Below are 24,238 nucleotides of genomic sequence, written 5' to 3'. Positions count from 1 at the left end.
AACTGTGGGATGTGCTTTGTGCCAAAGAAAGGGCTTGAGGGATCAGGTGTTGGAGTTTCTGACTTGAGGGATTGGGGAGAGATATGGGGAGGGAGAAGAGCTGCAGTACTGTGCTTTTCAAATTTATTTATTTCTGAGTGGGCCTGCATTGTGTTGCATGAGAGGCAGTCAGGTGTTTCTACATTACATACCACCGCATGCAACTTGGTACCTGTGCATTAAGTGTAGGCCCTGTGCTGTAAATGCAAGGCAGATGCTGGGCAGACCCCTGCATTTATTGCACAGTCTTTGCACATACACCATTCATTAGCAAAACCTAAACTGCACTTAATAAAAGGACCTCCAAAGTTTCATTCTTTCAGCCAACAAGCATTCTATGGAATTTTTTTTTTCTTTAAAGCCCAGTCAGATTTAAGCATAGACAGCTGCCTGTGGTGCCAAGGTTGCCTATGCCTCTATCCAGCCCTCCTGGTAACCATAGTAACAGCAACTGCAAGGACTTGAAGGAAAATCTCCATGCAAAGGCCTGCCTTCCAGTGACCACCCACCCAAGCCCTACAACAGCCTGGGTTTACCTAATAACAGGAAACTTATGTGGGCCAGGGAAGACTTGCTCACAGGCCTTATAATACCTCCCTGAAGCTGATGCTGTTGCTACTGTCTAGAGAGACCAATGTCTCACAAACTTTTTCTAGCCCTGGCACACTAAACTTGGGGCCCCATCTGCAGGGCCTCCAGGCATGTGCAGATATTGACGCAATGACATCACGCGCATGTGTGATGTCATCACGTCAACGTCCACACATGCATGGAGGCCCTCCAGATGGGACCCTGAGCTTGCTAACCCTGAAATTATTACGCCAGTGGGGGAGGGGGGTGCGGAGAGGAGGAGAGGCATTGGTGCTGGTTAAATGCCTACAGGACGCGTCTCTTATGACACACCCGGAATCTTGCCGCAGCACACAGTTTGCGATACACTAGTCTAGACCTTAGGAAGATCTACAAGGTGAAGTGTGAGGTCATGATATAAAGAGACAACATCCCCTGCAAGTTTCTATGGACATATATTTTAAAAATCTGGCCCTGGCAACAGGGCTGTGGAGTAGGTAGATAAATGTTCCGGCTCCGACTCCTCAGTTTTTTGTACTTCTGACTCCGACTCCGACTCCAGGTACCCAAAATTTCCTCCGACTCCGACTCCGCAGCCCTGCCTGGCAATACCCACTTGTTTTGCTTTAGAGTTTTAGACTGATGGAGGCAGCTTAGCTTTTGATAGCTACTCAGAAGTGAAGAAGCAGCCTATAAACCAGGAAAGACAAGGCTCAAACCCTTTCTCTCCAAGGGCACGCTCTGTGAACTTGGACAAGTTGCTTCACTGTCCATGACTTAAAGGCCCTTTTCCTGAATTGTGCAAAGAAGTTGGCATGCGAATTGGTTATGTTAGCACATGATTGCATTAGCAGTTTCCACATTGGCATGCCAGTGTTAGCTAATTCACATATTAACTGCATTGTTTGCTGTGGAGTATGGAATGGATGTGAACTGCACATTGCTGTTAGCATATGGTCCCTTACCATGCAGGGCTGCATTTACAGCTTCCTAACCTGAACAGGCAAGTTTCCCTATGGGAGCAGGAGCAGGAAAAACAATCCTATAGGAACTTAGGATAAAACCATGAACAATATTTTTCAAGTTCTTATCTCATTATCAATAAAACTATTACCTATGAAAAAAAAGTAACACAAATTCCTAGTGGAGAAAAATATTTTTCTTAGTCAACTTTTTTGTTTGTTTGATTTTACTGCTGTACTATTTCAATTAGAAATAAGATATTTCTCTCAGATTTTCTATCAAACATTGATGAAGCAACCTTTCTCTTGCTATGATAATAAGAAACTATTTGTTCATGTCCCTGCTATTAGGACATGCAAGTGCCGAATTAAGCTGACTTTTGGACGTTTCAAAGTTTTGATTATGAGCCTCTAAGTCAGGGGTGCCCACACTTTCTTGGCTTGCGAGCTACTTTTAAAATGACCAAGTCAAAATGATCTACCAACAATAAAATTAAAAAAACAACAACACAAAGCACACTGTACGCAGAAACAATGTTAATTATCATTTATACTCAGAGTTTTTTCAAAGAGGTCAAGGCAGATGACTTTAAAATATGCAATGTCACCTCAGTAACTATACAAAAATAGACAAATATATCCCCTCCCCTTTTACTAAACCGCAATAGCATTTTTTAACACAGGGAGCTGAACTGCTGCTGATGCTCATAGGCTCCCTGCACTAAAAACTGCTATTGCAGTTTATTAAAAGGGGGCCATAGTGCAAAATATAGATAGTAGATATAAATTCAGACACATTTTGATCACTAAATTTAAAAATAAACTCATTTTTCCTACCTTTGCTGTCTGGTGATTTCATGAGTCACTGGTTGCACTTCCTTCTCCTGACTGTAAATCCAATATTTCTTTCTGCCTTTTTCTTTCTGCCTCCTCCATGCTTCCTCTCCTCCAGACCTCATTCCATTCCCCAAGCAACATCTCTCTCTGTCCCTCCATGAGTCCAACTTTCTCTCTCTCTCTCTCTGTTCCCCCTCTTTCTTTCTCTCTCTCTCTGCCCCCCTTTCTTTCTTTCTCTCTCTCTCCCTGCCCCCCTTTCTTTCTTTCTGTCTGTCTTTCTCTCTCCCCCCCCAGCCACTGCCGCCGATTTCTCCCTGCTTCCCCGACACCAGGCCAGATGCATGCAAGCACCGGGCCCACAAACCTCCCCACCCCCCCGACATCAAAATTGACTCCGGCGCTTGTACGCACATGGCCTGGCGTCAGGGAAACAGGGAGAACAGAATGCAAAGGCAACGCGATCGACTCGCGTTGCCTTTGTGATCTGCTGGTTGATTGCGACCGACCTTTTGGGAACCCCTGCTCTAAGTATTTAATCTCAAATATTTTGGAGATAGTGCGATATGTACAAACTAAGGGCTCCTTTTACTAAGGTGCGCTAGCGTTTTTAGCACACGCAAACCATGGGCTAAATGAAAAAACTAACGCAAGCTCTATGGAGGCGTTAGCATTTAGTGCATACGGCATTGTAGCACGTGCTAAGCGTGCGCTAAAACCGCTAGCGCACCTTAGTAAAAGGAGCCCAAAGTCACCCTTTTACTAAGTTGTGGTAGAGGTTTCTACCGCAACCCCCACAGCCCGGGGTGCTAAATGCTGCTGCTCCGAAGTTCATAGGAATTCTATGTGTGTTGGAGCAGCGTTAGAACATTTAGCACTTCAGGCTGTGTTAGAAACCTCTATCATGACTTAGTAAAAGGGGGGGGAGGATAATCAATTATTCATCAATGAAAGAAGCAGTCCTGAGCATTAAGTGAATCACTTTCTAAAGCCAATTTTACATACAGACAATGACTTTTATAAAATTGCAGAACGACATGCAAACATGTAAATTAAGCACTCAGAAAAGATATACAGTAGACTCTCTTTTAACCAGAACTTAATTAACCAGAACTCTCAAGCAACCAGAAAAAAAAATCTAAGAAATACTTTAATACTTTAAATAGAAATAAAATCAATTTTTGGCAGAAGTTTAAGTGTAAACCTAGCATGCCACACCTAAGTACGCCTACACTTTGTCTACCACATGTCCAGTAGTTTGTCTGGAACAGTTTATGGTATGGCATAGTATGGGGTATAGTACTAGTTAGGCCTATTTTTAATAGTGACTCTCAAGCAACCAGAAACTACATTTATCTGACATCTATCAATCCCCATGGGTGCTGGTTAACTGAGAGTCTACTGTACCTATTTTCATGAGATCTGTGTGAAGGCATTCCCAGGGTGTAGGTTGGGTGAACCAGAGACAGGGTTGCAACCGAAACAGAGAAAATTACAGCAGAGCTTACTGCCACACTGCTTTGATTTTTGAATACTAGCTAAGATTTTAGATGGGAGGAAATAAAGTCCATACAGCTTATCCAGTCTACTCACTCATTCCAAGCACTAGGCTCTACGATCCCTTCTTTCTCCCTATAGATCATCTGTTTTTTCCCAATCTTTCCTTTCTCAGAAAAACTGAGAGGAGACAGATTCAAAATGAATGCAAGGAAGTTCTTCTTCACTCAGAGGGTGGTGGACACCTGGAACGCACTTCTAGGAGAGGTGATAGGACAGAGTACAATACTGGGGTTCAAAAAGGGACTGGATGACTTCCTGGAAGAGAAGGGGATTGCAGGGTACAGATAAAGGGTTACTTTACAGGATATTAAATGAATAGGGTATGAATGTTTTAGATTAGGAGCACTTACAGGTCATGGATCTGGGGGGCCGCCGCGGGAGCAGACTGCCGGGCATGATGGACCCCTGGTCTGACCCAGCAGGGGCAATGCTTATGTTCATAAGGGGATCCTTCACATGTTCATCTTCTAATGTGGTGTACAGTACATCATTCAATGTAAAAAGCGCAAAGAGGGATGTTACATTGGTGAAACAGGCCAGATGCTAAAGACTAGGATCAATTTACACAGATATCATATTAAAAATTGGCGTACTAACCAGGATGTCACCTGTCGGACAACATTTTGGAAAAACTGACCACTGCACCAATGATTTTATGGTGAGAATACTAAAAGGAAATTTTAAGACAATCTAAGAACATAAGACCTTTGAAATTATAATGATGAAATATTTTGATACCCACCAGACAAGACTTAACAAAGATCTGGACTTTCTTTCACACTACAAAGACATTTAAAGCTGCTTTGTCATCTCTCTGTCTCCTATGTAACCACACACCTCTCCCTGTGAAACTACCACTGAAATGCTTTCATGTTTCCTTATATATACTGATATTTGTCAACATTTGCTTATTTCTGATCTGAAGAAGGGCTACCTTCAAAATTCATCATAAAATGCATCAGTCAGTCCAATAAAAGAGGTATTACTTTATTTGTTTTGTTTTTTTTCTGTTTTATTTCTAATATTACCTTGAAAAGTAGACTAAAATGACCACCACACCATTTCACCAATCTTTCTTGAATACAGATACAGATAGTTCTTATCTTCACTACCTTCTCTGGGAGGGGCATTCCAAATGTCCACACCCTTAGATTACTCCTGGGTCTGTCCCCTTTATACCTTTTACCTTTATCCTATGTTCCCTTGTTTCATAGTCTCCTTTCAATTAGTCCATAGAAATATGTAAACATCTCTATCATAGCTCCCCTCTCCCACCTTTCTTCCAAAGTATATATATTGAGATCTTTAAGTCTGTCCCATACAATTTATGATGAAGACCACTAACCATTTTAGTAGCCACCGTCTAGACCAGTGGTCTCAAACTCAAACCCTTTGCAGGGCCACATTTTGGATTTAAAGGTACCTTAAAATTTTGGGTGTATTATAGACAGATGCTGCACAATGCAGACTCAATTAAAAGAAACTACCCAAAAAGCATTCTTCACAATGCGCAATTTAAGAAAAATTAGAAAATTCTTTGAGAAAGTCCAATACAGGATTTTGGTTCAATCTCTTGTACTAGGACTAGTAGACTATTGTAACATTCTCTATCTACCTTGCCCCAATTATATGATCAAACGACTCCAGACTGTTCAGAATACTGCTCTTAGATTGATTTATTCTCTTGACCATATAACTAACGCTTATCTAGATTCACACTGGCTACCAATCCGAGCCAGAATTCATTTCAAGTTATACTGTATACTCTTCAAAGTAATTTACGGTACGGCACCTTCCTATCTTTACAGTCGCCTAAATCGTCTACTTCCAACCAGAACAAGGAGGTCCCAGACTCTATTCTCCTACCCGTCATTCAAAGGCACCCTGCGAAAGAAATTTTATGATGGCCTCCTAGCGACACATGCAGCAAAAATTGATCCTTCAATCTCTAAATTGCTGATCACAACATCTAATCTCAAAGCCTTCCGAAAAGAAATCAAAACCCATTTATTCACTAAGCATATTCAATCTACCTAAACTCTTCTCCTTCTATCTCCTCTTTATATTCCCAAGTTTAGTCTACTACCTGGTTCAATTTTCTTAATCAATGTAACCAATTTCAATTTCTAAATTCTTTTACTAATCCATTTACTCAATCAATGTAAGGAATTCAGTTTAGAATCTTTGTAATGTTACTAGATTTAATTTTTTAATGATACATAATTTATTATGTTTATTATGTTAAATCCTTCCCATATATCGTATCCGAAAAAAAACCTCCTATATAATGTATTCTAAATTAATTTTCCTATGTACTGTTTTCCTGCCTTCTTCTATTCTATGTTTCTAGCCTAATTAATTTATTTTCCTCAAGTACTTTAGCAAGATTGTGAGCCTTTGGGACAGTCAGGGAACTCTAAGTACTTTTTCTTCATTTTAATTACCTTACTTAATTGCATCTCTTCTGTATCTACTGTAAACCGCTTTGAACCTCACAGTATAACGGTATACAAGAAATAAAATTATTATTATTGAAGGGCCACAGAAAAAATAGTCAATGTCTTATTAAAGAAATGACAATTTTGCATGAGGTAAAACTCTTTATAGTTTATAAATCTTTCCTTTTGGCTAAGTCTTAATAATAATATTGTAATTTATAGCTAGAGAGACATATGATCAAGAAACTGTTTTATTTTACTTTTGTGATTATGAAAAACATACCGAGGGCCTCAAAATAGTACCTGGTGGGCCGCAAGTTTGAGACCACTGGTCTAGACTGACTGCGTCCTGAAGATTACCTGTTTGGCCACCTTAAAATCATCAGATATGATTAGGGTTACCGTATGGCTCCAGAAAAAGGAGGACAGATTGAGACATCCAGGTTTTACTTCCATTGTTTTCAATGGAAGTAAAGCCCAGATGTCTCTATCTGTCTTTCTTACTTATATTGCTTTCAGTAGAAATAAAGCCCGGATGTCACAATCCGTCCTCCTTTTTCTGGAGCCATAAGGTAACCCTAGATATGATGCATATGCCATTTACATCTTTTTCAGAGCAGGTGTAAATTTAGGCTTGGCAAATTGTCTGCTACTTGCACTGGTTCTGGAGATTTATTTTATAAAGGCACATTTATTTAGTGAGAACAATTTTTATTGAACAAGCAGAAAAGAGCAGTGAAAACAACAATAGAATACAATATCTGTTCACGAGTTATACAACAATGTCCACAACTCTAGCCCTCCCCCCTTTGTCTAACCATCCCACCCGACACCCAAAGTCCACTGTCCCTTTACCCCCGCTACAACAAAAAAACAAAGTTATACAGAGGCGAGGGGCAACAGCTAAGATAAACCAAGGCTATAGACAGAAGTACAGTAACACTAGAAACAATCACAGAACATAAAAGAGAAGCAAAGAACCAAAGCTCAACCCTACCCGACGGGAGAGGCCCAAACAAAGCCCTGGACTCTTATGAGCCCTGAGAGATATAATGCAAGACCAACCCCCACCCCCGATTTTGCTCCCCCCTCCCTCCCACCCCAGAAGTAGGACATAACAAACAAAAACTCAAACAAAAAGCAAAACAACAAAAGAATAAAGGAACAAAGAAAAAACCCCAAACCAGACCCAAACAACAAATGTTTTGAGAAATACAGAGGAGATCCACATCTGGGGAAAGGCAATCCCAGAGCTGCCGACCCCCCACCACTCAAATCACATCAGACTCGTAAGGTTTTTAGAATCAGACTACGGATTCTAGGAGACAAAAAATAGATATAAGAACCCCATACCCGCAAAAAGAACTTAGATTGTCGAAAAGAAGCACGCACCCAACCCCTCTCAAGCAACATCAAAGCATGTAACTGACTATGCCACGCCCAATAAGAGGGGGAGCTATCTGATACCCACTCTGCCAGGATAATTTTCTTAGCCACCAAGCCAGCCTTAAGGCACATTTATTTGTTTTATAGTCCGTCCTCCCCAGGAACCCAGAACAAGTTACAAAGATACACACACAGAAGTCTTCAGCATCAATAACACACATGCTACAGAGAATTCAAGACAGGTATCAATAACACGCATGCTATGAAGAATCTTAGAACGCACATGCTATAGTGAATCTAAGAATGGTACCAGCTTGGCTGCAGTAGATAAGAGAAAAGTATTGGTTGACAGAAAGTCTCAGGTGTGCCGTGTCTTGGTCGGTTCAAGTTTGAGACCAGGAGCATGCTGGTTTGTGAATGGTAGTGTCTTCACTGCCTTCCGGAAGGGCAATAGATTTCACACTTAGGCAAACTGTTGTAAAATCACCTCCAAATGTGCACTTTTACCCTATTAGAGTAGTATGCTAAGCAGAAGCCCTGAGGGAATCAATTGTTCAGCATAACACTGAAAGTATTTAAAACATCTGGCATACTCAAGGGTACAAATGATCTAATAGTTCATCCAAGATCTATCCCAGCGAAAAATATTCTATAGAGTTCACTCTACTCCACCAAAAAAAAACCTTTCAGGTTGCCTGCCCATTGCATTTTCTGGTTCCGAGAACACTCTATAAGAGCACTGACCTGATTTAAAACATGTTCCCATTCTGTGTATATCAGAAAAGGCTATGCACTGCTTACCCTTAATTACAATAAGTTAAACTTGAGCATAGATGCCAAATGAGACTTGTTAAATACATCCGACTCAATATTAAGTAGTTATGTCACACACAGTATGACATAACAAGAGTCATGTGTGCCAACATAGGTTCTTCCATCAGTGGGAAGAAATCAAGAGCTGCTCTTTGATCCAGAGGCTTACTGGCGGTCATTTCTGTGGTGATGCAGGAGACTTCTTTTAGGCTCATTTCTGAAGAAGTCAGTGGGACTCAGGTACATCAGAAAGATAATATTCTTGTGCTTTGGGGGCAGGGGGAGAAAGTGGGAGGAAGATCCCACTACATCAGGTTCGTCCAACCTTTTTCTCCAGCTAATCCAGAATACTGTAGCCAAGTTGATCTTTGCAAAACGCAAGTCTGACCGTGTCTCCCCACTCCTAGCCAAACTTCACTGGCTCCCAGTGATTTCCAGAATCCATTTCAAATGCTCCTGTCTGGCTTTTAAGATCATTCACGGCATCCTTCCTCCCCTAATCCCACTATTTTATAACTCCTTGAGTCCTGACTCTACCAGACCTGCCCAAAGGTATAAATTATCCTTCCCCTCTCTACACGGTATTCGCTATGCAGGCAAACTGGGAAAATCCCTTCTCTTCAGAATCACAGGTCTTTGGAACGACCTTACTACCCCGCTGCGGAACCTGGGTTCCCTCCAATTATTCCGCAAGCAACTGAAAACCTGGCTTTTCACTAAAATGTAATTCTATCCCCCTTACTCTTCTCTTCTATATATAAGTTCATGTAAACCTTTTTTTCCCTTCTCTTCCTATATTTTAAGTTCTTGTAAACCGTGCCGAGCTCCACATCCGTGGAGATGATGCGGTATATAAACTTAAGGTTTAGTTTAGAAGACATATTTTATAAGAACATAAGAACTGCCGCTGTTGGATCAGACCAGTGGTCCATCGTGCCCAGCAGTCCGCTCACGCGGCAGCCCTCTGGTCAAAGACCAGCGCCCTAACAGAGAGTAGCCCTACCTGTGTACGTTTTGGTTCAGCAGGAACTTGTCCACCTTTTTCATTCTGTATTTTTCCGACGGAATGAAAAAAGTGGAAAATCATTGGACTAAGAGGCTGATTCTATACATGGTGCCTAACAAAAAAAGCCGCCTGTCAATCACACTTAGGCACCGTTTACAGAATCGCGGCTAGCAGCGCTTATGTAAAAACTTAGGGGCCTGAAATGTAAGTGAGGACTTTAAAGGCCTACATTTCAGGCCCCTGAGTTTTTGAAGAATCGTACTTAGCGGTGCCTAACTCGCACTCCACCCATATAAATGCCCTGGCATTAGGCACCACTAAACGCACTGCAATAGGCACCTATCTTTTATAGATTTGGATAGGTGCCTATCACCCAATTAATTTTTTTAACCAATTATTGAGGCTGTTAATGGTGTTTTGCCAATTCAGTCGCCTGCCTAAGAGGCACCTAAGTAACTTAGGTGCCCTTTATAGAATCTGCCCCTAAGTGTATAGCCCTCGATGAAGACTGCCCCGACTTTGTTGGTTGGGCTGAGAACTTTTCAACGGCCCCCTCATAGCAGATATAGGAGTCCTTTAACTAAAGCCACAGCCACATGACGCTTACACGTGTCTTTCCTGCTCACTGTGGCCACTTGTGCCATAGCCATAAAATGGCCAACTTTCCTATTTTGGTAGGAGAGTGAGAATGAATTCTTTTTACATACAAAGAGTATGAGTTCAGAGTGGTGCCTCGACCCTGAAGAAGGTATTTGAAACATGAATTCATGTTGGGTGAGGTAAACCTAATTGAGAATCTTCAGAAAGGTTTACAAGTACATGACTAAGAACCTGCTGGGGAATATTACTGATACAGGTAAGTGAATTGCAAGATTTAAAAAAAATATGTAAAATATTGGACCAATGAAGAGTTTGAGCAAGCAAACATTTTGCTCATAGAAATCTGCTGAGGATCCATGGAAAAAAAAAAAAAAAGAGTTCTATTAGGGAGACTGACTGTATGTAATGTGGACAATGTTAATTATATGGTCCGCCTGGTATTAGCCATTAGGGGAGCGATTTACATCTTGTTTTCATCAGCATCTGGGGTCACATGTTAAAGCTGTGTTACATTGGATGAAAGTCTGGGAAGTACTGACTTGGGTAAAAGTGCTTTGTGTATAGACTCTCTAGGGCAAGGTCTCAAGTCCCCAGATGTAATTTCTTGTAAAAGCTCTAGTTTGGGGCACTATGTAAATGCTGAAATAATGACTGTCAGAGAAAAAGAGCTTTAATAGCCTTGAGGATCCTGTTGCGAAATGTGCTCCAGTGACTGATTTGTGCCTGGAAACTGCTCAGAGATATGGACAGGCCATTTTTATAAATGGCAAATTAAATCTGCTTATTTTTTCTGATGTTGTGCTGGACCATTTACTTGGAAGCTCCATTATCTGTTTCAGTTTCTGCTCTGAGTGCCAGTGTTCACATAACACTGCCAGTCTTTTGTTGCTGTTTCTCCAGATTGAGGGGACTCTAATAAAGCAACACGTGAAATATCAAAGTCTGAACTTTCATGAAATTTTCTTTCAGAACGCAAACTAGGATATATAATAGTGTTCTAGGCCATTATTGAGATGGCTTGGGGAAATCCACTACTTATTCCTAGGATAAGCAGCTTAAAATCTGTTTTACTACTTGGGATCTAGCTAGGTACTTGGGACCCGGGTTGGCCAGTTTGAAACAGGATACTGGGCTCGATGGACCTTCGATCTGTCCCACTATGGCAGCTCTTATATGAGCCAAGTATAGGACAATCAAGCCATTGTGACCTCACTGATGAGGTTGGTTCTTAGGAATGAGGAATTATGACATCACAATCTCAGCTCTGGAATGTTGCTACTCTTTGGGTTTCTGCCAAATACTTGGGATCTAGGTTGGCCAATGTTGGAAACAGGATAATGGGCTTGATGGACCTTTGGTCTGTCCCAGTATGGCAATTCTTATTCATTATATTGTTATGGCTCTCATTTTTCCAATTATTAAAATTACAGCTATATTCAACGGTTAACTATCTTTTTAGAAGAACTGACTTTCACTTGGCTATAAGGTACTGATAATTAGATCCCTGGTTTCCAAATTGTGGGTCAAGATTCCAGATGGAGTAATAAAACTAGTGGATGGATCTCTAATCCTCTGAACCTCTACTCTAACCTGCAATTGGCAGTATCATGCAATGAGAGACCCATGTGTCCTTGCGTACTCATAGGCCCTGTGTGGGCTCAGACCAGAAACCTGTGTAGAGGGGCCAGGACTTGTGAATGCACACTGACTCACAAGTTCTATGTTGCTTCTGTTTCTACTGCAGATTCCGCCACTGCTTTTCCAGTCTAGGTGACTGGGGGAGGGAGGCAGAAGTGGATGATCGAGGGGAAGGGGAATGGAGGTCTTGCTGCTTTGTTTTAGCTGTTGACTGGAGTTCTTTTGAATTTTTAGCTCATAAAATGCACGGGAGCATTAATTAATTTTGTTATGTTAGTATGTTAATAAATGTTTAATATGGTGCTTTAGTTAGATTGTGAGCCTTTTTGGATAGATAAGGAAGTTTTAAGCACCTAGGGGCAAATTCTATAAGACCCACCCAAAAGTTAGGCACCGATATAGGTACCGTTCAGCGCGATTCAAGTATAGTTGGATGCTGATTAGTGAATGGAGCTGAGCGATACCTATTTGGGCACCTATATTGGAGGCGCACAATAAATAGGCCAGCTCTAGGCACAACTAAGAGTTAGGCGGCCATGCGAGCGCTTAAGCACACTTAAAAGCAGCGATTCTGTAACAAAGCATCTAACACGTGGCCACGCCCACACTTAACATGCATATAGCGCCTTTTTTTATTAAGGCCGCCTAAATTTTTAGAGGCGCCTTGTTACAGAATCACTCTTTCTTGATAGGCACCTAAGTTTCAATTATTGCTGATTAAAGGCTTAATTGAGCTCGTTGTTCAATTTAGATAGGCGCCTATCTAGTTGGGCACCTCCAAAATAGGTGCCTAATATTAGGCACTGGTTACAGAATTTGGGCCCTAATGTTAACCGCCTTGATTCGACAATAATTGTTAGGAAAAGTGGTATATCAAATAAACTGAACATACATACATTATATTTAGAACAGGTTCAGTTACAGCTCATGAAATTCTTTTGCACCAAGTACTTTCAAAAATGGTCACCTACAGTTTTTCTGTGGCTGCATCAGCTGCCATTGCTGGGATCTTGCTGACCGCCATTGACCTGCTCTTTGTTTGAGGGTTCCTACTCCAAGGCGCAGTGTGTTGGATCCATTTGTTTCCAATATCTCAGGGTTTCAACAGCAAAAAAAATATGTTAAAAATAAAGAAATACAAATGCAAAATAAATCACCAATGTGGAGAGAGCCGATAAAGTATAAGAACCAGCTGGAAGGAGTTAACATTGTAATGAGTTTTTGAGCACTGTTTGTGGGAGTAAAAGATTTGGGACCAATGAAAATTTGGAATATGGATAGTCATCATATCTCCACCTGTGTGTTCAGTTTAAGTGACTGATTTTATAAAAATTGTTTTTAATAAAGGCAGTCGTGGGAACAATTGAGGTGCGATGATAGTTCCTTGATTTATTAATTTTATTTATTTAAAATATTTAAAATCCGCTTAACGTCTAAGTGGCTCACAATAAACATACAAAATATAAAAGGACATAACTTATCTCCCAATAATATAAAACAAAATTAAACAGAAATTAAAAAGGAAGAGTCCCATTTCACAAAGTAAGTATGACCTTCTTACATCAATAAAAAGGCTTGAGCAAAGAAATGTGTTTTTAGTAACTTTCTAAACTTCAACAAATCTCCACAGAATCTCAAAATTCCTGACAATGCATTCCATAAAACAGGGCCCACAATAGAAAAGTGGCACTGAGCACTTCTTTCACAAATTATATGTATGTGTTTGGTGATTTATTTTACATTTGCATTTTTTATTTATTTTTTTGCTGTTGAAACCCCGAGATATTGGAAACAGTGATATTTGGTGGGGGTTAATTATTAATTTACCCCCCTCCTTTTACTAAACTGTGATAGAGGTTATTAGCGCAGGGAGCCACGCTGAATGCCCTGTGCTGCTCCCGACACTCATAGGAACTCCATGAGCGTCGGGAGCAACGCAAAGCATTCAGCGCGGCTCCCTACGCTAATATCCGCTATCAAGGTTTAGTAAAAGGGGGGGGGGGAGTTAATTTGTTCTCTTTTTTGATTCTTGTCACAGGAAAGAGGACAGCGGAAATTGGAGGCGCATGGGCACTGCGCGACTCATACTCGCAGGTTGGCTTGATTGGATAGAGCGGTAGACAGTGGTAGTTGGTGAAGCCCACACTGTAGGAGTGGTAGGAAAGAAGGCCACCCAAATCACTTCTTCCCTCCAATTATTATGGCTTCTTCCTTCCACACCCCTCACAAGCTAACCATCAGGTTAGGTCACTGCATAGTAATAGAGGTGATTGCTGGGTTTAACATGGGGAGCACTGGGGATGGTGAGTTCAGTGGAAGGGGGGATAGACCAAGTTGAGCATGAGAGTGTGTGTTTGTTGGGAGAAAGAGAGGAGGAAGGGAGTGTAGGGGGGAGAAGGTTTGTGGGATGGATAAATGTAATGGGGAGAATCTGGAGGATGGTGAATGCATAAGGGTTGTGTGGGTGAGTACATGGAAGAGAGGGTAAGAGGGGTACGTTGCTGGAAAATTGGCCAAAGTGGCCATAGTATGGAACATGTTATCAACAGAAATAAGATCTTGTCCATCTTGTCCATCATATAGTCTTGTTCAAAAGCGTTTTAAAGGGTGTCAGGTCAAAAGCGCGCCGGGACAAAGGCACGCGCAGACAACTGAGCGCAATGCGGAGGCGCGCCCTGAAGAAAATGACTGTTTTAAAGGGCTCCGACAGGGGGTGTGGGGGGGACCCCCCCCACTTTACTTTATACAGATCGCGCCACGTTGTGGGGGTTGTAACCCCCCACATTTTACTGAAAACTTCACTTTTTCCCTAAAAAACAGGGAAACAGTTAAGTTTCCAGTATAATGAGGGCAGTTACAACCCCCCACAATGCCGCCGCGATCTGTATTAAGTAAAGTGGGGGGGGTTCCCAACAAAACCCCCCGTCGGATCCCCTAAAAACACTCTTTCTTCGGCGCGCGCTTCCGTCTTGCGCTCAGTAGTCGGCACGCGCCTTTGTCTTCGGCGGTTTTGTCTATGAACCGTTTTAAAGTTTTATTTGTTTTCAGAATTTCTGTTATAATTTTATGATATTATTTCTTGGTGTATTTATTTATTTATGTAGTTTGGGACAGATGTCCCCTTTTTTTGATGTAAACCTGCTCTGAACCTATGTTTAGGGAGAGTAGTGGGCTATTAACACCCATTACCATCATTATTTTTATAATGATGGCAGATCTCCATGGTCCATCCAGTCTGCTCGACAGTCACATTCATTATCAAGGCAATGTTGAACCAACACTCCAGTACATTATATTTTGCTTGCTAAGTTCCAACCTTCCCCCATACCCCCCCTCAACTAAGACAACTAAGAACAATATGATCCCTTCTAAGCCAGGCTAATTTTAGAACTGTCACACAGGCCATATTGCTATTAGACTACTGTAATTCCTTATACTACGGCATCACAGAGAACGAACACAAGAGACTGCAACTACTCCAGAATACTGTGGCCAGATTAATTTTTGAAGTAGGCAAATTCAAGATGGCTAGCCCACTGTTGGGAGAATTGCACTGGCTACCAGTGAAAAATAGGATTCTATAACAGATTGCCTGCATGGTCTAAATGGCGATTTATGGTGACAACTCTGGCAAACTAGTATCAGACATCAAGATTCCTCGTTCATTCCATAACACAAGAAAGACACAACATCTTAAGATGGGACATCGATGAAATAAACTGTTCAAGTCCACCTTTGAATCCCTGGGCCCCAGAATCTGAAATAGACTACCCCTTTACCTATGTCAAGTTCCCTCCTATTATAGCTTCAGAAGAATGTCGAAAACTTATCTTTTCTCCTCACAATAATTGATCTCTACCCAATTCGCTCTCTAGAATCTAATTGCTAATGTAATAACTGATCCCAATCTTATTGTAAGCCGCAATGATTCCTCGTTGAAAACTGCAGGATATAAGAAACCATAGGGTATGGTATGCTGATATGCAAGACCTGTACTCAGATGATATGAATGGGGTGCAAAATGTGCATACTAGCTCCTGATCCATTCTTGCCATTTTCAGGGCTCAGACCATAAATATGTTTGCCCTGCACTGGCCCTATGGCCCTACTTCCCAACTACAGAAGTGCTGTCAAAACCTACTCTTGCCCATGCTGAGTCCTGCCACATTCGGGACCACGGGACACACAGACCATAGAAGGTTTCACTTCTCCATTGCTGGAGTTGGTGGGGTACTCTGAACCATCAAGAAATGTACCTTCTTTAGATGCAATTGTCTTTTCCCTTCTAAGAAGCTGGGGGGGGGGGGGGGGTTGTTTTGGGGATTATAGGGGGAGAAGTACCAGTAGACAAGAGGGTATTCCACAGAACATTATGAACTCAAATATGTGCACCTAATCTAATCTAATCTAATCTAAATCTTGGGTTTATATACCGCATCATCTCCAACAGGTGGAGCTCGACACGGTTTACATGGTTAGGAAGCAACGGAACTCCAGTGGGTTTATAAAAGTAAGTAAGAGAGAGGTTAGGTGTGATAATAATAGGGAGGGGATGGGTTACGTTTTGGAGAAGAGCCAGGTCTTCAGAAGCTTACGGAATGGTAGAAGGGGGCTCAAGTTGCGGAGAGGGGAAGGGAGACTATTCCAGAGCTGAGCGATTCTGAAGTGGAGGGAGGACCCGAGTTTACCGACGAGGGAGATACCCTTTGAGGAGGGGAAAGATAGTTTTAATTTTTGCGTGGATCTGGTGGAGAGTGGGTTTGAGGAATTCCAGGATAGAGGAATAAGAGGTGGAAGGGTGCCGTGGAGCATCTTGAAGGTTAAGCAGGCACATTTAAAATGGACCCTGGAGATGACAGGAAGCCAGTGCAGCTTGGACACAGGAAGCCATTGTCAACTACAAGCAATATTTGAACATTTAATCATGAAACCTCCGATATAAAGCCTGGAAAAGACACCTTAGCTTAGGAGTGTGTGGCGCAGTGGTTGGATCTACAGCCTCAGCACCCTGGGGTTGTGGGTTCAAACCCCGCACTGCTCCTTGTGACTCTGGGCAAGTCACTCAGTCCTCTATAGCCCCAGGTACGTTAGATAGATTGCGAGCCCACCGGGACAGATAGGGAAAATGCTTGAGTACCTGATTGTAAAAACCGCTTAGATAACCTTGATAAGCAGTATATCAAATCCTAATAAACTTGAAACTTGATTAAATATTTCAAAAGCAATGTGCAATGAACTACCGCTCAGCTCCCCCAAGCTGCTGTTGGGCACTTCTTATATACAAAGATTCATCTCATGCAGTGAACAAAAAAACTAGCAAGGACTGATCCACAGCCCCAGAGAATGGGGCGTCAAAAACGTCTCTTCTGCTCTATGAGATGGTAGTATCTATTAGGATAAAGAATTGCCGATTCCATTCCTTTATACAATGTGTACATTTGACTCATCTAATTCAGCCAGCATTACTGCATGTAATAAATGCCTGTGTGATATGGAAAATACACTATACTCCACCCATATCCGACTCTATGCCCGAACACATCTCCCATTTTTGTCAACTAGAATCGCGACTGGATTCTAAAACAGTTCATTAGCCGGCGATCTAAAGTGCCTCATCCCAAAAAACCGGGAGCCAGAACCCCCATATGTCTCACAAGACATTAGGAGATGCGCCTGGCATCAATGCAGCCTACTGCTATCTTTTTTTTTTTTTTCAGTAGCAGTTTTCGTTACTGAGATCACGGTTGCTTTTAACCCTTCGTGCTCCCTACCCCGGAGGGTATTTTCATTGAAATTAGGTCTGCCACCTGGGGGGGGGGGGGGGGAGAGTGACGCCACAGCCAGGCAGGGTCGCAGCCGGGATCCCCCCCAGAAGCTAAGGAAGGCAGCCCCCCAGCGGCCTTCCCTTCCCCGTCTGCAGCCGCCCGCGCCTCACCTACACCCCAGTCCCGCAGGAGCAAACTGTCGGCGACAGCCCCCCCGATGCGTCAAGATCGGGGTTAGCGGTTCAGATTCAGCCCCTGCGACCGTCTTGCACGCCCATCACCTGCTAGTCAGGGCGTCCGGGAGAAGAAGCGCAGCCCCCACCTGTAGCGGGGGGGGGGGAAGAGGAATTTAAGAAGTCTTACGCACCCCAGCTGTTCCTTTCCTTGCGGTTCCTGGCCATGGCTGCCTTTCGGAGGGGGGGTGGGGGGCTGTCTGGCCTGGGCGCTGGCTCTGCTGATGCTGCGGCGAGGAGACGCTCTCGAGGCTGGAGCCTCTCGCCGCTCAGCCTCAGAACCTGGAGCGTGTGTGTGTGTGTGTATGTGTGCGCGCACTATAGCGTCACACACAGGCACACATGCACAGAGAACCCGCTCCCACGTTTCCGAGTGCGAGAAGGGCGCACGCACATACCGTGATGTGACACACGCTCACGCGGCGTCCAAATCGACCAGCAGGCACACGACGCTCCGTAGAGATCAATGCACCATCATTTACATAATATAATCCGCTCCGCTTATTCAATTACTCCGCCTTAATCGTTTGGCTATTGTTACAAATCACTTTTCCACTGGCTCATACAAATTACATGTCCTGCATGCATTACACTGACCAAACAATTCAGGAGCACGCCCTAGCTCTATAAATATTGACTGGGATGAAGGAAATCATGATATGCCTTGCTACCAAGATAACCAGAATTGAGGCAATAAATATCAGATGGTAACAGGTTTTCCTCTGTTCTGACAAAGTTCGGCCTATGTTCGTTGTATTGACTCTTCAGTGGAATATCTAAATCCATTCAAAGGGGCACTCAGTTTTGGTCAAGTGTGAGCTAGAGAGTTGCACGGGGACAGAAATCCCACCCATCCCCGCCCGTCCCTGCCAGGATCCTCTTCGTCCCCGCCCGTCCCCATAAAAAGCAGCAATTACTTCTGACAGGATCATCCATTCCAGTTTCTTTTGTGTTTGCGCTGGAATCTCTTTGGTGGAACCCTTTTTTTGTTTTCTGTTCAGGTAATTAACTTATAAACCCCCCTCTTTTACTAAGGCTGACGTGTCCATTATATTATATGGACAAACCCTGCTTCCAAAGCCTTCCATACCCGTGGGAGTCCCGTGGGTTAGGGGGGATTCCCGCGGGAACCCCGCGGGACCCGTTCCCGTGCAGACCTCTAGTGTGAGCTTGACTTTACAGCAGTAGCACAGGGGGAAATTTGCAAAGGAAAGCCATGGATTCAGCTCCAGACTAGAGTTGCTGGGGGACAGAAATCCCGCCCATCCCTACCAGACCCCGAGAGGAATCTCCTCTGTTCCCGCCCGTTCCCCAGCAGCAATTCTGACAGTTTTGATTTTTTTTTTAGTCTTAGGTTATTTAAACCAACAATAAAATACAATATAAACAAATAACATTGAACAGAAATAAGAGATTAGATATTAGGTCATGTTACTGTAGGGTGACCATTTCATGTTAAAAGAAATATAAGAGTTGGATTTTGGGCAATATAAAGCTCATATCTAAAGCTCATATCTGTAGAGCAAACAAATTTGGTTCTACCATCTGGCATAGGTAACTTGTGAGAGGTCCTTCCAAGATCCACAAATTATTTTTAATGCAGCAATGAGTAAAGAATCAAAGAATACAGGCATCAAAATCATCTAAAGCAGAATTGAGAAAGGCACTTTTCAGAACAATGATTGCATAAGAAAAATGTGCCAAAACTGAACTGGAAACCCCAAAACAAACTCAGCAAGTACTTCATTTTGTACTAAACACAATTAGTGGCATATCCACGAGAGGGGGCTGGGCCTCCCACTTTGAGCTTAGCCCCGCTCAAAATGAACATCTCCCTTGCTGTAGCTGGTGGGATATTTTGTTTTTCCATCTTGGTCCCAGTTTCTCCTTTTCTCTATCTTCTACTAATTCTCTTTCCAGGTCTCGGGAACCCCAGTTCCATCCCCTTGGAGTCCCGTGAGCCTGGGAGGGATCCCCGTGGGAGTCCCGTCGACCTGGGGGGATCCCCATGGGAGTCCCGTAGATCTGGGGGGATCCCTGCGGGACCCACGGGATTCCCGCAATCCCCATTCTCGTGCAGATCTCTACTCCAGACTCTTCTTCTTTTGTCCCCTTCTTCTGTCCTTACTGTCCCACCACCCCAAAAAGAGCAACATAACTAAGAGCAAGCAACTACCAATTACAGGAGAGGACGTGCTAGAACAGAGAATAGAGGGGCTCTACTTTCCAGTAATTCTTCACCTTCCTTCTCCCCCAACAATTCCCCCCCCCCTCCACCCACAGGCTACAGGGACAAGAGGAGGTAGAGAGAGTAGGTATGGAGATGGCAAGCCAAAGTGACATTTCCAGACATTATACCCAATCACATCTCCTCATTAAAACTGACTATAAATGACATTACTAGAAAATGTCCCACAAGACCCCTGATCAGTTACAACCACTGGTAAAACTTGTACTATTATCATTATTTGACAGCATCCTCCAAATTATTCTATATAGGAGTACTGTAAAATGTTGAATCTATTCCAGGACGGGGCAGACTCTCGATATAAATTCTGAACCTTTTGTTCTTTACCACACCCTCTCCATCCACAGAAGTTTCAATAATAAATACTGAGCAGAATTAGGAAATTTCCACCTTAGAACTCGTAACAAACAAATGTAACTGCTAAGTTACCAGAGTACAGTAAAACCTTGGTTTGCGAGCATAATTCGTTCCGAAAACATGTTTGTAATCCAAAACACTCATATATCAAAGCAAATTTCACCATAAGAAATAATGGAAATTCCACAACCCAAATATTTTAATATAAAATACTGTATGTACTCGTATTGCAAGACCTTGCTTGTATCAAGTAAAATTTAATAAAATGTTTTGCTTGTCTTGCAAAACACTTGCATACCAAGTTGCTTGTAATCCAAGGTTTTACAGTATTTATTAAGTGTGGTCCAGAGATGCTGCTGTGGACTGCACTGGGATATTTAATTTCACTGGATAATTATTCCCCTCTGTGAGGCAATTATGTCTTAAATTACCCAGATTTAAATGGACAGGGTATGAAAACCAAAAGGAAATGCATTTAATTTTTTATGTTTTGGAATCTGCTTTCCTAAAAATTAACCCCTCCTGCATTCAAGCCAGCCTATAGAGGTATGAAAATAATAAAATAAGATCCCAAGACATTCAATATGCAACTTACAATGTCATAGTCTAATAAAAAAACAAACACCCCCAAAATAATATTACATTAACATAGTACCAAAATTCGACCTCTCCTCTCCATGCATATTACCCAAACCCTTACCACACTCTCATCACTTCTCGCTTAGATTACTGCAACTTTATTCTCTCAGCTCTTCTGCTCAACCATCTCTTTTCCCTTCAATCCATGCAAAATTCTACTGCATTATTTATATTCCCTGAGAGCCACCATACAGCACAGTTACTTACCGTAACAGGTGTTATCCAGGGACAGCAGGCAGATATTCTTGACTGATGGGTGACGGCACCGACGGAGCCCCGGTACGGACAATTTTAGAGTGATTGCACTCTAAGAACTTAGAAAGTTCTAGTTAGGCCGCACCGCGCGTGTGCGAGTGTCTTCCTGCCCGACGAAGGCGCGCGGTCCCCAGTTAGGATAAGCCAGCTAAGAAGCCAACCCGGGGAGGTGGGAGGGACGCAAGAATATCTGCCTGCTGTCCCTGGATAACACCTGTTACGATAAGTAACTGTGCTTTATCCTAGGACAAGCAGGCAGCATATTCTTGACTGATGGGTGACCTCCAAGCTAACAAAAAGAGGGACGGAGGGAAGGTTGGCCATTAGGAAAACAAATTTTGTAAAACAGATTGGCCGAAGTGTCCATCCCGTCTGGAGAATGCATCCAGACAATAGTGAGATGTAAAAGTATGAACTGAGGACCAAGTAGCAGCCTTGCAGATTTCCTCAATGGAAGTGGAACGGAGGAAAGCTACAGACACTGCCATAGCTCTAATCTTGTGGCCCGTGACAGAACCTTCCAGTGTCAGGCCCGACTGAGCATAACAGAATGAAACGCAAGCAGCAAGCCAATTGGACAGGGTGCGTTTAGATACAGGATGACCCAACTTGTTAGGATCAAAGGACAAAAACAGTTGAGGAGATGATCTGTGAGGTTTGGTGCGTTCAAGATAGTAAGCCAGAGCACGTTTACAATCCAAGGTATGCAAAGCCTGTTCACCTGGATTAGAATGAGGCTTTGGAAAAAATACAGGTAGGACAATGGATTGGTTAAGATGAAAGTCAGACACAACCTTAGGGAGAAATTTTGGATGTGTACGGAGGACCACCTTATCATGGTGAAAAACAGTGAAAGGTGGATCGGCCACTAGTGCATGCAGCTCACTGACCCTGCTGGCAGAAGTGAGAGCTATAAGGAAGACCACTTTCCAAGTAAGAAATTTGAAATGCGCTGTGGCCAAAGGTTCGAAAAGAGGCTTCATTAAAGCAGAAAGAACCACATTGAGATCCCAGACTACCGGAGGGGGCCTAAGAGGTGGTTTCACATTGAAAAGGCCCCTCATGAACCTAGAAACTAAAGGATGAGCCGAGAGGGGTTTTCCATGGACCGGCTCATGAAAAGCAGCAATTGCACTAAGGTGAACTCTGATAGAAGTAGATTTAAGACCAGAGTCAGATAATGAAAGAAGATAGTCCAACACCAGTCCCACTGCTAGAGACATGGGATTATGGTGATGTAAGAGGCACCAGGAAGAAAACCGAGACCACTTCTGTTGATAACACTGAAGAGTGGCCGGTTTCCTGGAAGCATCAATGATAGAATGGACAGGCTGAGAAAGGAGTGAATGAGCCGAAGTCAGCCCGAGAGAAAACAAACTGTCAGGTGCAGAGACTGCAGGTTGGGATGCAGAAGGGACTGTTGATGCTGAGTAAGCAGAGAAGGAAACAGTGGAAGAGGTATGGGTTCCCTGGAACTGAGTTGAAGTAGAAGAGAGAACCAATGTTGCCTGGGCCACCGTGGAGCGATGAGAATCATGGTGGCCTGTTCCCTCTTGAGCTTGAACAATGTCCGCAGCAGGAGCGGTAGAGGGGGAAATGCATATAGGAAGAGACTGGTCCAATCCAGGAGAAATGCATCGGGCGCCGGACGGTGAGGAGAGGAGAGTCTGGAGCAAAAGAGGGGCAGTTGATGGTTGTGGGGAGCTGCAAAAAGGTCCATTTGAGGAGTGCCCCATTGAGCGAAAATGGACTGAAGAGTCATGGGATCGAGAGACCATTCGTGAGGTTGAAGAATTCTGCTGAGATTGTCTGCTAAGGAATTCTGTTCCCCTTGAATGTAGACAGCCTTCAGGAATAAGTGACGAGCTGTCGCCCAAGACCAAATCCTTTGGGCTTCCTGACACAACAGGCGGGAGCCCGTCCCTCCCTGTTTGTTGATGTAGTACATTGCAACTTGATTGTCTGTGCAAATGAGTAGTACCTGAGGGAAGAGAAGATGTTGAAATGCCTTGAGGGCATAAAACATCGCTCGGAGTTCAAGGAAATTGATGTGGTGTTTCTTTTCCTGGGTAGTCCAAAACCCCTGAGTTTGGAACTCGTTCAAGTGAGCTCCCCAGGCATAGGGGGAGGAATCCGTGGTGATGACTAGTTGATGAGGAGGTAGATGGAACAGCAGACCTCTGGATAGATTTGAGGATGTCAACCACCAAAGAAGCGACTGTCGAAGAGACGAGGTCACAGATATGTGTTGTGAACAAGGATCCGTCGCTTGGGACCACTGGGTCGCTAAGGTCCATTGTGGAGTATGCAGGTGGAGACGTGCGAAGGGTGTGACATGTACTGTGGAGGCCATGTGTCCCAAGAGCACCATCATGTGATTTGCAGAGATGGAAGTTTGCTGAAACACCTGCTGACAGAGATAAAGGATGGTGTGAAGGCGGTTTGGTGGAAGAAACGCCCTCATCCGAATAGTGTCCAGAATGGCTCCAATGAATTGAAGTCGCTGAGTTGGAATGAGGTGCGACTTGGGTAGATTGATTTCGAACCCCAACAGTCGAAGGAAGTGAATGGTCTGATTGGTGGCAAGCTGAACCGCCTGAGGAGAATGAGCCTTGATCAGCCAGTCGTCCAGATAAGGGAAGACTTGAAAGTTGTGAGAGCGGAGATAGGCCGCAACCACAATCAGACATTTGGTGAACACCCTGGGAGAGGAGGCCAGGCCGAAGGGTAACACCTTGTACTGATAATGATGTTGGTTGATAAGAAAGCGTAGATATTGCCTGGACGTCAGATGGATAGGAATGTGTGTGTACGCCTCCTTGAGATCGAGGGAGCATAGCCAGTCGCCCTGAGAGAGAAGAGGGTATAGGGTGGCAAGAGATAGCATTTTGAACT

General features: G+C 43.3%; 1 protein-coding gene across 3 annotated transcripts in view; it reads right to left on the bottom strand.

Annotated features, from left to right (window-relative positions):
• ATL1 (atlastin GTPase 1) overlaps positions 1-18,370 on the bottom strand; it is a 100,694-nt gene extending 82,324 nt beyond the window's left edge. Inside the window, exon 1 of one of the 3 annotated variants that reach the window (XM_033953012.1) lies at positions 18,243-18,370. Coding sequence is in view for 1 of the 3 variants with exons in the window: in XM_033953015.1 (XP_033808906.1) it covers positions 17,979-18,012 (34 nt within the window). In the remaining 2 variants the exon portion in view is untranslated. The other 2 variants (XM_033953015.1, XM_033953013.1) reach the window with 2 other exon arrangements.
• Between the last annotated feature and the right edge of the window lie 5,868 nt (positions 18,371-24,238).

The sequence above is a fragment of the Geotrypetes seraphini genome, chromosome 7 (assembly GCF_902459505.1).
Source record: "Geotrypetes seraphini chromosome 7, aGeoSer1.1, whole genome shotgun sequence".
Lineage (NCBI taxonomy): Eukaryota > Metazoa > Chordata > Amphibia > Gymnophiona > Dermophiidae > Geotrypetes > Geotrypetes seraphini.
The sequence above is the reverse complement of the archived record's forward strand: the minus strand, read 5'-3'. Positions and strand labels throughout refer to the sequence as shown.